This window comes from Ranitomeya variabilis, chromosome 2 (genome assembly GCF_051348905.1).
Source record: "Ranitomeya variabilis isolate aRanVar5 chromosome 2, aRanVar5.hap1, whole genome shotgun sequence".
Lineage (NCBI taxonomy): Eukaryota > Metazoa > Chordata > Amphibia > Anura > Dendrobatidae > Ranitomeya > Ranitomeya variabilis.
In genome coordinates, this window is record NC_135233.1 from 371,310,798 (window position 1) to 371,325,242 (window position 14,445).

Below are 14,445 nucleotides of genomic sequence, written 5' to 3' on the forward strand. Positions count from 1 at the left end.
TGCTGATGCATTGCCATGGCAGATGAATGGCCACCATCTCGGTGCTACTATTAAAGAGGTTGTCCAGATTTTGATATGCAACTGCACTTGTGAATCCTCACATTGTGTGCAGTGTCAGCTGTGAAGATTCTCTGCTGCCCGCAGCAATACTGAGCCTCTACATGACTGCTCGTTCTCGCCGCCAGCACCGGAAATTCCTCACAGTGTGTAGAGTGACTGAAGACTTTCGTGATAAAATCGGGACAACCCTTTTAATTCCATAGGCTTTGATTTGTACGATACGCAGTAATTAACAGCACGGTGGCTCAGTGGTTAGCATTGCCGCCTTGCAGTGCTGGGGTGCTGGTTCAAATCCCACCAAGGAGGAAGGAGTTTGTATGTTCTCCCTGTGTTTCCGTGGGTTTCTCCTGGTTTTCTCCCATACTCCAAAGACATATTGATAGGGAATATAGATTGTGAGCCCCAATGGGGATGGTGATGATAATGTCTGTAAAGCGCTGCAGAATTAATATACAGTAAGTGAGTCAGAAGAAGGCACGGTTGCCGAAACGCACGTTGGGGTGGTGGCACCACAGCTACCAGGTAACTATGCTGTGCACAGGCTATAACAAATTTACTCTCATCTTACCTTATTATTATTATTATTTATTGTTATAGCGCCATTTATTCCATGGCGCTTTACAAGTGAGATGTATGTGTTGGTTCTCCCTGGTACTTTGAGTTACTACTCACCAGCAATTGATTGGGTTTTTCCACTGACACATCATTATTTATTTCTTCACATTTCTCCCTATTAGGCCGAGGTCACACTTGCGAGAAACTCGCACGAGGCTCAATACCCGGCACTGCCGCCGGCACTCGGACCAGCGTGTTCAGCTACAGAGAAATTCATGCAGCCGGACGCTCCGGTCTGAGTGCCGGCGGATGTGCTGGGTATTGATGCGCGAGAAACTTGCGAGTTTCTCACAAGTGTGACCTCGGCCTTAGGGCTCCTTCTCACTTGCGAGGAATACGTCCGAGTCTTGCAGGTTAAAACCCTGCTCTGGCGCCGGCACTCCAGAGCAGAGCGTGCGGCCGCACAGCAATACATGGAACTGCACGCTCCGCTCTGGAGTGCCGGCGCCAGAGCCGGGTTTTAACCTGCGAGACTGGGACGTATTTCTCGCAAGTGAGAAGGAGCCCTTATACTGTGCATCATTCCTTTCACCTCATTTTGTGACATCATGTCATCTACTTTTAAATAATACTTTGCTATTCAGCAAAGTTTCATTGTATATCCAATAAACATTATGTTTTATATTTTACTTGTTTTTTTTGTGCACGTTTTCCTCTATATGTTCTATATTGCCATTCCTTGCACTATGACCTATATTGAATTTCTTTACTTTGAGACAGGGTCACTTGAATGTTTATAATTTTCCTGTCCCTATTTAGCCTATATTTGTTTGTATATATAGTATATATGAGAATATTCTGACACACGGAGTCATAAAATATGGAGCTAAGCTGTAAAACTTGGCTATAAAATCTAATTATATGTCATAGTCTGACCCCATTTTGAAGCATTCCCCTTGTTTATTGATATACAACCACAAAGGAAAAAAAAACACATTAAAATGGAAAGTGCAACATCCCTTTTATAAAGGTCACGGGAAATCTGGTATATACAGATAATAAGGCATCATGTGTATGGATCGCCCCCAGTAGGGCGTGGGGTACTCGGCACCGGGTCCTTCGGTTCGCAGCGGGGATGTCACGGTGGCTGACCCGGTCCGTGGCCCTAGGGACGTCCGTATTAAAAGGGAAAGGTCTTTAAAGGGATAGTGTTCGTGACGCCAGGGTGACCGATGCTGCTTAGGGGTCCGCTGGGGTGATGTTATGACAGCTAGATGGTATACCTTCCCACAGGTGAAGTGTATCCCCAGGGCTTCCCAGAGTGTAGATGGTGGATGGTGTAAGGCGCTGTGAATAACGAGGACACAAGGTTGCAGTCTCTTTACCTTTTACTGAAGGCTTCAGTGTCCACAGTCCTGGGCGCCGGATCACAGGGTAGGCAGAGTCCGGTTGGTCTGAAGGCAAATCCAGAGTCTCCTTATCCAGGTGGAATTCAATAGCCTTCCTATGCGCACAGTAACACAGTAGGTCCTCACTTGCTTAAGCTCTAATGAGATCATCACTGTTGTTACTCTTCTCTCTCTGTTCCCCGTGGTCGGATAGAACAAAACCCATATGACTGATGGCCTGAGGCTTGTTTATAGGGACCCTAGAGACGCCCCGACCCCCACAAGTTGCCACCTGTCTTCTTAGGTATTAAGGTCGGGCAGCCAACTTGGAATTGACTGTCCTGCCAGTCTCTGAAGCAAGGCGTAGAGCACTTTACTCCCTCGGTGTTCTGGCTACCGGAACGCGCACCGGAAGGAGGCAGCTCCTCTCGTCTACTATCCTCTCTGTTATCCACTTGTTGCTATGACTTCGTTTCTCACTCACTACAACACGCTTCCTTTCAATGTCTCTTTCTTTGGATGCTGCCGCACGTGGGGCAGGCGCAGCTCCGTGGACCCTCGTCCTCCTCAGACCGCAGTCTGGATCTGACTGGAGGTCATTCCAGCCTGCTCTGTCTGGAGACCTTTCTCTCTCAGTCTCCAGCCAGGAACTCCCTAACTTTCTAACCAACCCACCAGTTTTACCTATCTGTGAGGAGTGGCCTAATAGATAGAACCTTTGCTCCCCCTGGTGGACTGGAGTGTGAAGTGTGTGGTATGGTTGTGATACCTGGACAGAAGATCTCCTTTATTGCCTCCAGACGTAATATCACTCCCCCTGGTGGAGGAATAATACTACTGCAGCAACCAGGACTCTGGGGCGCTGCATGTACACGCCACTATGGGAGTATATAGATGTGTCTATGAACAGCGTATTACAAGCTGTCTGTTGGATATTATGAGTAATGAAGGGTTCAGGTGCCCCTTATATATGGGGCTATTCTCCTCTAGAGGCAATTATTGGGGCAATTTTTATTGAAAAAGAATATCTGTCTGTTGCCCATAGCAACCAATCATATCGCAGCTTTCATTTTAACAGAGCTATTTTAGAAATTAAAGGAGAGCTCTAATTGGTTGCTATAGGCAACATGGCTTTGATCAATGAGGCCTACAATGTTTCTGGGTAAGAAGAGCTTGATAATTTGATGGAATTCAGCTCCATGAAATGCAGTGATACAGTAAATCATTCAAGTACATCTGTATATGGGTACAGGGGTTGCAGACACAGCCCTGGAACTGGAGATAAGGGGGGGCTTGAAGGGTCCCATTGGCCTATATGACTGTTTGTAGACATGGATGTAATTACACGTCACAGTCAATCACTGAAATCAGAAATTAATTAGTTTTTTTGCCTGTTCGAATACATACCAGCACCAATGGAGTGTTATGGCTGCCAGGGGCCTGCTGAAATATATAGAGAAAATTATAGTCCCCATAGGGGAGCCAAGATGGCCTTAATGGGGGCAGCAGCCATCTTGGCTCTTCTGTGGGGTCCTTCATTTTTTTCTATATTATTATTATTAATTTATATAGCACCATTAATTCCATGGTGCTGTACATGAGAAAGGGGTTACGTACAGAGTTATAGATATCATTTACAGTAAACGAATTTACAATGACAGACTGGTACAGAGGGGAGAGGACCCTGTCCCTTGCGGACTTACATTCTACGGGATAATGGACTAATTCAGTTAATAGTATAAGCGATCAAATAATTACATGTTCAAGCCCCTTATAGGGAGTAAATGATCATTTAAAAATTAATCAAAACATGTTTAACAAATTTTAAAGCATATAAAAGTTTATCTCAACCTACTTCCCAATTTATAAAAAAAAAAAAACATAATAAAAAACAAACATTTGGTACCGTCATGCTCATAAAAGTCCAATCTATCAAATATTAAATTATTCTGTCAAAAGAGATAGAAGAAAAACACCAAAAATGCCTTTTTTTGCATCTTGAACTGCCTAAAGAAAATGCAATTAAAAAAAAAAAACACGATCAAAACGCCATATTTGTCCCATGATGCTACCAATGAAAAAATGTTAACTTGTCACGCAAAGACTAAGACCCGCATACAGTTTAAATCGATGGAAAAATAAAAATAAATTAAAAAGATATGCGTCTCAGAAAATAGTGACACAATATATATATATTTTTTTTTTTAAAGACAAAAGGTCTGATTTTTTTACCATTAAATTAGGCTACTTTCACACATCCGTTTTTTTTCCCATAGACTTGTATTAGTGCCGGATGACATTGCGTTTCTTACGGTTTTCGCCGGAAAAAACGTCCATAGCAACGTTTTTTGTCTCCGGCGAAAAAGCCGAAAGCGCCGGATCCGGCGCTTACGGCTGTTTGCTGGAATGGAAGCCTATGGGAGCCAGAAGGTGCCGGATCTGGAAAATGACAGATTCCGGCTCCGGATTCCAGTTTTTTAAACTGAGCATGCTCCAAATTTTTTTTAGCCAATTATCTGGATATGCTAGTCGGATCCGTCGAAAAAACGGATCCGTCGCATCAGTTTTTCACAATCTGTGCCGGATCCATTTTTTCCAACATTCGCCGGATTGTGCCTGATACAAAAAACCTGATGTGTGAAAGTAGCCTTGGAAATTAAAATGTAAAAAAAGTTTGGTATCGCTATAATCACAATGACCTGGAGAATCATGTCATTTTTACTACTTAAAGAATGACATAAGTAAAATAAAAAAACAAACAATGATTAAATTGCAGGGATTTTTAACATTTCTCCACACAACTTTTTTCTAATTTTTTTCCAACATGTTATATGACAAAGTGATTGGTGTCATTCAACGCTACAACTCATGGCACAAAAAATAAAGCCCTGATATGGTCATGAAAAAAAAAAAGTCATGGCTCTTTGAAAAGGGAGAGAGAAAAAAACAAAACTGCAAAAATTAAAAATGTCTGCATCACCTGATGACCATAGCGAAGACCCATAGGGACGCTGTGTGTGGCCATGCAGTGTCCTTACAGAAAACCCTGAGCAAGGACAGTTTTGGAGAATCTTGCATAAAGTAACCTGATTATAAGCTTTCAGAGGATACAACTCCTATTGAGCAAGAATTAGCCATAGACTAGTGCAGACGTGCTTAGTAATTGAGGGGTTAATTGTAATCACCCCCCCCTCCCTAATTACAGACCCAGTAGGCTATAAAGTTAATGAGCATAGTTGCTCTTGTGTGGAGATCTGTGAAAGGTGAATTGGGTGGCATGAGAGTGTGGTTAGTGGTTTGGTAGAGGTGGGTTATGTGGATGATTAGTATTTAGTACAGGTGGTATACTGAATTTTGGGGTTTGTGAGTGCAAAGGTAAGAAATTTGGCATAAGCTTGTATCCAAAAGTAGTTAGGAGCTATAGATGAAACTGACTGTAGGGGCATCTAACACAGAAAGCAAAAAGACTAAATTAATTTGGGCGTGGTGGGGTATGTGTCTAGAGAGGGGTGTGCAGTTTCTCTTCATGTGTCTAGAAAGTTGGGGGTGTGCATGGATAGAGGGATGTGCATGCATGGATAGAGGGATGTGCATGCATGGATAGAGGGGTGTGCAGCGTCTTTACATGCTTGTCTACAAAGGGGTGGGTGTGCATGCCTAGAGGTGTGCATGCATATGTTTCCACAGTGGGCCATAGGGGCAGGTTTGTGTGTCTAGAGTGGTGGGTGTGCTTGTCTAGAGAGGTGCGTGCATGTCTAGAGGGGCACGCAGCATCTTTGCAAGCGTTGTCTACTTCTAGAGAGGTGCTGTGTGCGTAACTTAAAGCTTGTGGGCCCCAATGCAAAAACACTAAAGGGACCCCCAACTATTGTGGGTCTTTAATAGTAATGGTCTCTTTGCCCTTTGGGTTCTTCTTGGGCACCAGGGCCTGATGTGACTGCCACCCTTGCATGTGTGAGACACATTGGAGTCTGTGCTGGTTTCCCTCCTATTTCCAGTGAGTGCTGCTCTGGGAGGAGGAGGAGGAAGCCAGGACTGCTGGAGGGAGGGATGGAGAGAGACAGAGGGGAGGGATGAAGGGGGGAGCAGCAGGGACGATCTGGGCTGGGTGACCCCCAGCTTTCTGCGGTTTGGGGACAAGGACTTGTCACGTGTTTGGACCCTGTCCTCCCTGTGGTGAGTGCCCCTTCCCTCCCTGTACTCTGGCCCTGTTGTGCGCCTCACCCTCCTCCCTGCTGTCACAGCCCCTCAGCCCTGCTGCATGTCACCCCCTGCACACACTCCCTGTCCTGCTCCCATCCCCTCGGTCTCTGCTGGAGGTGACCCGGTTGTGTCTGGTGGGGTCTCTCCACCCTGTGACTTCATGTCCAGTGCATGCTTTCTCCTATCCCTCCCTTCCTCCATCCCTCCCTTCTTTATTGCCATCTGCTTCAAACTCACTTATCTGCTCTATAAAGGGTTAAAAGTAAGACCAGCCCGATGCAATCCCTAATATCCTTGTGATCCAGTGGGTCCGGGACTTACAATAACGGAGTTGGGACCACTCACATCTATTGTTATATAGTCATTATGAGCCCTTTGGAAGTCCATAATAATCCTGTAACCCTTGGGTTGCCACGTTGTATGGCCATGATTGACCTGTCTAATTCTGGGAGGTGCAGGATCCTTGCATGATGGCAAAGGGTTATGTTGCATGTACCCAAATACATCTTGCAGGTTAATTGGGTGCCATGCCTTTCCCATGACTTGTTGGAAGGGTATCGCATGGCACTCTTATCGGCAGTCAATGGGTTAAAAGGTTCGAAAAGAGAATACAAGTGGTCTTCTTAACCCACCTAAGTTCAGGATGGGGGTCCAGAGCAGGTTCAGCATAAGCTTTGGGTAGCAGAGGCTTTGCCATTAGGGGAACAGTAAGTGGCTCTAGAGGGTGGTGTCCGGAGACAGCAAGGCCGAGAGGCCTGGTATTTCTAATATTTGCCACTTGCTCAGATCCGAGGTCCGGTCTGTCATCTATAACTGTCTGCTTCTATCACAGTGCTGGAATGTCCCGATATTTCCGGGGGCTTTGCTGTTACCCAGAAGCTTTTATCACCTCCTAAGTTTTGGTACCAAATTTAGCCTTATGGCTGCTCGGACCACGCATTGTTAGTCACCCGCTTGGTGACTGCTGAGTGTCAATATATACTTTTCTGGACACTGCTGTCATTCCTTCTTCTTGCAGGATGTGAAGTCAGGAAGGAAACAAGAAGGTGCAGGGACAAGAGAAACTCATCCACGTAGGAGACCGTGAGGAAAACCGATAGCTGCAGAAAAAAAGGGCTGAAGGACAGATCTTTTGGTGTTCCCCTACCTGGGGCTTAAAAAAATAAAAATGACTGGTAGATACACCCATGCTGTGGTCAGAGGGGTGCCCTCCTCTCTGGCTCAGGAAGCGGACGGGAAGGTGGACCTTGCAAGGGCGCAGAGGGAAAGTGGTGTCTTCTCTGGCATCTTAAGACAGAAACTAGGGCTCCAGGTGATGGAGCTTCCTCCAAATGAAGATCTACCCCGAGGGCAACTAATTGGCGACATGGCCATAGTAATAGCAGATACGGCTTTAATCACCCGTCCGGCAAACCCCGCCAGAAGAAAAGAGGTGAGTTCTGTCTGCCAGTCTAGGTGACTACGTACACAGCCCATCTTGGTTTCATAATCTGCCATCTGTTTGTTTGTTGCTCCTCACCCTTCGCTGTTCTGTCTTCCCCTCAGACAGAAGGTTTGCACAAGTTGTTCGAAGAGTTGAAATTTCGAGTTTATGAACTTACAGATGAAAGTGCCACATTGGATGCCAGCGATGTCCTCTTTACAGGTGAGAGATGCTCTGAGCCTTGGGAAGAAGGTTGGAGAAGACTGGTGCAGCATGAGAGAACCTTTAAGGTCAGGTGGTAAAAATGGATATTACAAAAAATATAGAAATGTTTTCATGGGGGGGAAACGATGCGTAGAAGTATTGAAAAGTGACGGTACCTTTTGGTTTAAACCCGTGTTGGTGAGTTGCCCACTTCCACCCTCCATAAGCAATGTTTCTGCCTGTTCCATACTGTGCAGATGCCAAGTTTGTAGTCTATAGCCATGGAGACACATGGGTATGTGTAGGAGCTGTATACACAAAAAAAATTCTCCATATGGGCACTGGAGCTCTAGACAAGTGGATATGAAAGTATATGAATCCCTTAAGAAATGTGAAACTGCATGTAAAATTCTAAAGTTCAGGGTTTGTTGTCAGAAACCATGCCACACTTCACCACTGGCTATCTCTGGTATTGCTTGGCTTCATTCGATCTATGGTTTGAATAATTTTTATTCACATTTTTTTTGCAGGTACAGAAATCTTTGTGGGCTTGTCAAAGTGGACCAATCTCCAAGGTGCTGAGGTTGTGGCAAAAACCTACCAGGTAGTAAACCAAATGTTCTCGTCTTTCTGGTACCACTTCCATATTGATTCCCCTGACGTCAGTATTGTTTAATGTGAGTTGTCACTTCACTGGGCGATGGTTGTACTCGGCTCTGTACTTATCAACCTGATCCTCCTTTACCGTTGTCATGGGGTAAAAAGTCTGGACGTCTCTGTACACACCAGATGTCTGGCCAGTCCCCGGGTTGGTCTAATGTGTATGGCCAGTAAGTACTGGATTGACCCACAAAGGTCCTAGCCAACAGTTACACATTGCTTTATACCCCACTGACATTTAGGCTTGCTGTCTTCCTGTTGGCTCACTGACCTGTCCCTTCTTCAAGCTTCCTGGAGGCAACAGAGCTGAGCAGGGCCGGACTGGGACTAAAATTCAGCCCTGGCATTTGAAGTTACACAGGCCCACTTGTCACATGGTGACTGTATAATATCTCTGTACACTTGTTGGGAAGGGCTGGTTTTAGGCAAAGTGGGGCCCTACGCCTAGGCAAAGTTTAAAATGGGAGGGGGGGCCCAAATGCTAACATATCGCACATCACACAAGCATTTTGGTTGCATTTATAAGTGCTGAGTTCAGGCCACTAAATGAGTTTGATTGACAATACTGAAGTTCAACACTTGTTTCCTGGCCTCTTTCCACCAGCTGAGGAATAATGATGGGACAGAACGATCACTAATCGATCACTAACAGATCACCATACAGTATCATGTTATCAGCAGCACATCTACAGTTTACGCCGGCGATGTGCTGCTGAGAACAATTTTTGTTCCAGCAAAAACAATCTGAATATGCAGCTTTTTACTTGTTTAGTAAAATGCACCACAGTCCTCCATATATTATAATGTGCACCACAGTCCTCCATATAGTATAATACACTCCCTATAGTCCTCCATATATTAAAATACTCTGCTCAGTCCTCCACATAGTACAATACACTCCTTAGTCCTCCATATAGCCTAATACACTCCTCATAGTGCTCCATATAGTATAATGCACCGCCATAGTCATCCATGTAGTACAATTCACTTCCCATAGCATAATGCACCCCATAGTTATTCATATAGTATAATGTATTCCCCATAGTCCTTGATGCAGTATAATGCAGCCACCCCATAGAATATAATACAGCCCACCTCCCCATAATATATACTATGGGGGGGCTGCATTATATAACACAGCCTCCCCCATAGAATATAATATAATATACCCCAACAGTATAGAACAGCCACATAGTATATAACTCGGCCTCCCCCATAGAATATAATATACCCCCCATAGTATATAGCACTACCCACATAGCAGTATGTAGCAGAGCCCACATCTATCCTTCTTCCTCCCCCCCAAAGATTGGCCCCACAGTCCAGTAAAAAAAAAAAAAAACTCCTCACCTCTCATCGTGCTCCTGTCTGCTGCACTGCCTGGGACAGTGAGTGCGTGCGCACCCGCAGTGTCAGAGGCAGAGCGGGGAATGATGGGAGAGGGAGCGTCAGTGGACGCACTCTTCTCCATCATTGCATTCAACTGTATCGGCGTCATAGACAACGTTATAGTTGAATGCGGGGCTGGGGGGGGGGGGTGAAGGGTGAGTCGGCGTGCAGCGGCCCACTACTGGCACCGGCCCTTCTGGCATTTGCCAGAACTGCCCAATGGCCAGTCTGTTCCTGGAGCTGAGATCTCCAACCAAACTTTCACTGTTCATTAAGAACCTGGTGACCCGTATAACTCCTGTAAAGATGTCTGGACTGTTTTCTCCTAGGATTATGCAGTTTCAATCGTACCAGTTACAGGAGAACTACACCTGAAAAGCTTCTGCAGTATGGCCGGCCCTGACACCCTGGTGATCGGCAGCAGCAACACAGCGAAAAGAGCTCTGAAGGCAAGTCTGGATTGTCAGCAGGTGGAAACAGTCAGCATTCCCCTGGTAGAAGTATCTGCTCGCCTCCCCGCTCTCTGTATAAATAATGCAATGAGGAAACGTAATGGCGACCTTTCTCTATATCAGATGATGGAGCAGCTGACGGATCATCACTACGAGACGCTGACTGTGCCCGACGACGCTGCCGCCAACTGCATCTATGCTCGCGTGGGGCCCAAATCCAACATCTTGGTTCATCGCAGTGCGGAGGAATATCCAAACAGTGTTCAGGTGAGTGTCCTGTCCGTGGGCAGCCGTGCCATAGATGCTGCTGCTGTGCGTCCACAGGTGACGGGTAGGCTTTTCAGATTGGTCCCGACTGTTTTAATAGGTAGTAATAGAGGCACGGTACTGTCATCGTGGGTGGTGCTGTCAATCAGACCCTAATTTCTACCTTTGCTATAGGACCCCTATTTCTCTATGTACACCACTGTGCTTTGTAATGTCTCCCAAAAAGCCTTACAATTTTTATTATTTTTTTTTGTAGATGGGTGCTGTATTCTGCTCTCAATTTTTCATGATGCAATCCTATTGTACTTGATATTTCAAGCATAGTATCAGAAAAGCACAATCTATTCCTTCTGCTTCCACTAGGGGAGCTCCCGTCACACAGTAGACAATTGGGGATCAATGGGAGCTGTATGAGGTGAGCGCCACCTAGTGGTGGCATCAGACATAATTTTATTATCACCATAAATTCTATTAACTAATCGACACTAAATTTTTAATCTGACATTAAAATAACCTGGAGGTGGTCATGCTATACTGGGAGTTGTAGTTCTGGAACAGCTGGCGTGGCAGAGGTTGCTGAGCGTTGGGCACTGTCATACATGTATAGATGACACCGTATTGGCTACTGCAGGTGTTTCTGTACATGGCATAGATAAATCTGATTACTAATGCTGGCGTACTAGGTGTAATACTTATATATTTACTTCTAGGTTTTTCAGAAGCTGACAGATTACACGCTGGTCCCAGCGTCTTGCACAGAGGTGTCGAAGATCGGAGGATGTCTGACCTCCTGCTCTATACTGATAAATCGCAAGCCGGAGATCTGAGTGGTCGGCCCGCTGGTAGTATAGGGGCAGCCTTCCCTCCTATAGCATCATACAGCAAAACCTATCCGTCTCTGGGTTTACTGGTCTCATACATGTTACCCCGACGCGCGCAGCCTGTAGCGCTGTGCTTCTACATATCTAGGAACAGTCTGAGGCTGCCTGTAGACTTCACTAGTTATATGGAGTTACTTATATCATTTTTATTTTTTTTTTCAGTTCTTCCTATAGATGACAGGACATGGACATGCCCACCTGAGAACTGAATCCGGTTATTGTGGGATGTCAACTCTTTATTGGCTTATATAGTTCATAAATAAAACATTCCTGCAAAAATACACCCATATCAGAACATTCAGGCTTTTTCAAGGACTGTTTTTTTTTTTTTTGGATTTTATTTTTATTTTTTTCTCTACCAATATCTAGCTCAAGCCTACATCGCTGTAATGTCTTATATGACCACTAGATGGTGCTCATGAGCACCTGAAGAATGCAATCTACTCTACGGTTAAAACTGTTGGTATTTCTATGGTCTAGAAAAATATGGTTAATGGCGCCAGCTGTGATGGAGGATAATGTGGCTTAATTACCACCAAGTGTTAAGAAGTTTGTTTTTCAATACAGGGCCTAATGAATAAAGAGGTTGCTCAGCAATGAGTCTGTCCCAGTTTTGTGAGTTTCTAGATTTCCACTTCGTGTTTTTTTTTTTTTTTTTTTTTGTTCAGTGTTTAATTCAATTTTTCTAGAATGTTTGCTTTATTAATCAGTTTTTGGTTTGTTTAGATGGGAACCCCCTTAAGCAGTTTCTACAGCAATGTAGTAATACTGTGGCTTAAAGGGAATATAAACTTGACTGCAGTGTTTTTTTTTTTTTTGTTTTTTTTTAATTTTCTCTTCCTGATGTCAAGTAGTTTTCCTGTATAGTCAGGAGGACTATTATATTCAGTAAACTTCCCAGAGCCCTAATGTGAATTTGCCCCCTACTCTTCATGGTGGTCATTTTTTTAAGGTGGTGCCAAAAATCTGAATTTTGTTCTGCCACTAACTATTCCTAAAACCTTTCCTTTGAATTTGAGTTTGGTCCATGGTGGGGTCAAGTCAAAAGTAGTGGTGATCATAGCTCTTGGTGCCCTATTCATCAGATTTTCGTAGTATAAAAAGGTTGGAGCATCCCTTTAAATAGACGATCACTTATCTTATGGGAGGTTGAATTTTTTTTTTTTTGTTTCAGGACAGAATACTATTTAAAGTTTGGGCCAAGGGGGAAAATGGTGGTTTGGTTTCAACCAGTTAGATATCTCCATACATGTTGGTTAGGGAAAGTTCCATTTTCAAAACTAAAAACAGGCTAGCGAGACAGCTGTAAGCCATCAGGGCATGCTGGGGTTTGTAGTTTTTCTGCAGCTGAAGAGTCACAGGTCTGAGAACACTGCACTAAAGCAATGAGCCAGTTGACCACTAGGGGGCGATGCACCTATTCTGACACTTGTTCACCATTTGTCTTGTCACTTCATCTTGAATGTCAGCGGCCAACCCGCCTGTCCGGATCTTGGCTGGAGATCTGCTGATTTTTGCCTTTTGGTGCTATTTCTGCTTGGATGGTGGTATGGGGAGGGTATAAACCTGTGGTTTCGGCAAGTGACTGTTTTTTCGCTTGTTGAATGCATTTTCTGTTAATTTGGAGGATTTGTACGTTACGTCACCCTCTGTTCTCTCATCTAATATATGCTGGAAATTGAGTTTATTTTTGTTTAACACTTTTGAATTTATAAATAAACTGCTTCAAGACTACGTTACCTGTCTGATACATTTCTTCTAATTTCTAACATTGGGGGAATGGATGGTTTGAAATATCACTTCATAGTAGTGAATGCTTACTGAACATAATGTACAAGGCAGAGTCACTTACTACGGTTCACAAGATTGGCAACTTTTCTCACCGGTCTTGGTAAGATTGTGTAGGAGTCAGAAGCTCCTGATTCAGTAAGAGGCACAAGCACGTCTTAGGAGTGGTGTGCACCTCTGATCCACACCTGAAATCTTTTCTCCTCTTCCTGACTGGAGTGTGGTATTGTCATCTAAGGGCAACATTACTACCCTTTCACAAGTAGTTTCTCTCCAGTGACCTCTTCGTTCCAATTATCTCATTTAAAAGACTCAAATGTTAAACAAGTTTCGTTAAAAAAAAGTAGGGCTTTTCCCTTTTGGGAACATTTTTGACTACCCTTTTTGGTGTAAGCATTTCTCATCACCATTAAACTGTTTACTGTGGCATTCAACAGTGTGCCACTCAAAGCTATTAATCTCAATAAAATTATGCCAGATATTTATCAGTAATTTTGGACAAAGAAACCTTTGTTTCCCATAAAGCCAAATGGATGTTTGCAGGAGTTGGGGCAACAGCCGTTCCCATCGCAGTTCCACATATCTACAGCTATTAGTGTCCATCAAGGAGTAAGTGGTTATGCATTAGTCTAAATTGTAACAAGCAAAGTGCAAATAGTGTGCATATTGTATTAGTCATAGTCTCAAGATAGGGGACAAACAGCCACTTGACCTCTCCTTATTAATACTGGTGCATGAACTGTCTAGATCACAAGCAGCAAAACAATTCATGTTTTCATGGTGCTTCCCTCAAATATTCTAAGACTGTGCATAGTAGCTCCGGTGTACTGCTAAGCCATATACATATCTTCTCTGCTCTAGATCTAGGCAATAATTGGGCTTTTTTTTTTTCTTTTTTTTTTTTTTTTTTGTCTATAACAATTTATGGCTGAATGAAAGACTATTTATGAATTACCATCATACACAAGACACCACTCATTGTTCCAAAACATGAAGAAAGCACCTTGTAACATAACAACTTTGTCACATACACTGTAGAGCATTTATACATTAGTGTAAACTGTGGTGCTATCGGCTTCATTTTATCCCTCCCATTCTTGTCTCTAGACTGGCCAGAATTGTGTGCAAACAATTTTTGGGGTATTTATATTGATAGATAATTGCCTCCTCGGGTA

The 14,445-nt window shown here is 44.0% G+C and overlaps 1 protein-coding gene across 2 annotated transcripts; it reads left to right on the top strand.

Moving 5' to 3' along the window:
- Window positions 1–5,248: 5,248 nt before the first annotated feature.
- On the top strand, window positions 5,249–13,216 carry DDAH2 (DDAH family member 2, ADMA-independent). Of its 2 annotated transcripts, none has more exons than XM_077285931.1 (7): window positions 5,249–5,266; window positions 7,225–7,638; window positions 7,752–7,851; window positions 8,364–8,437; window positions 10,212–10,331; window positions 10,458–10,601; window positions 11,312–13,216. In XM_077285931.1, the coding sequence occupies exons 2-7, from the start codon at window positions 7,375–7,377 to the stop codon at window positions 11,426–11,428; spliced, it is 819 nt and encodes a 272-aa protein (XP_077142046.1). In that variant the 5' UTR covers window positions 5,249–5,266; window positions 7,225–7,374; the 3' UTR covers window positions 11,429–13,216. The 2 variants fall into 2 exon arrangements, with proteins under 2 accessions (XP_077142046.1, XP_077142045.1); XM_077285930.1 differs by having other exon boundaries at window positions 5,250–6,179.
- The last annotated feature ends 1,229 nt before the right edge of the window (window positions 13,217–14,445 follow it).

Coding starts and splice junctions, on each gene's coding strand:
- DDAH2 (XM_077285931.1), top strand. CDS start 7,375: ATGACTGGTAGATACACCCATGCTGTGGTCAGAGGGGTGCCCTCCTCT. Junction 7,852..8,363: donor CAGCGATGTCCTCTTTACAG/GTGAGAGATGCT, acceptor TTTTTTTTGCAG/GTACAGAAATCTTTGTGGGC. Junction 10,332..10,457: donor CAGCGAAAAGAGCTCTGAAG/GCAAGTCTGGAT, acceptor TCTCTATATCAG/ATGATGGAGCAGCTGACGGA.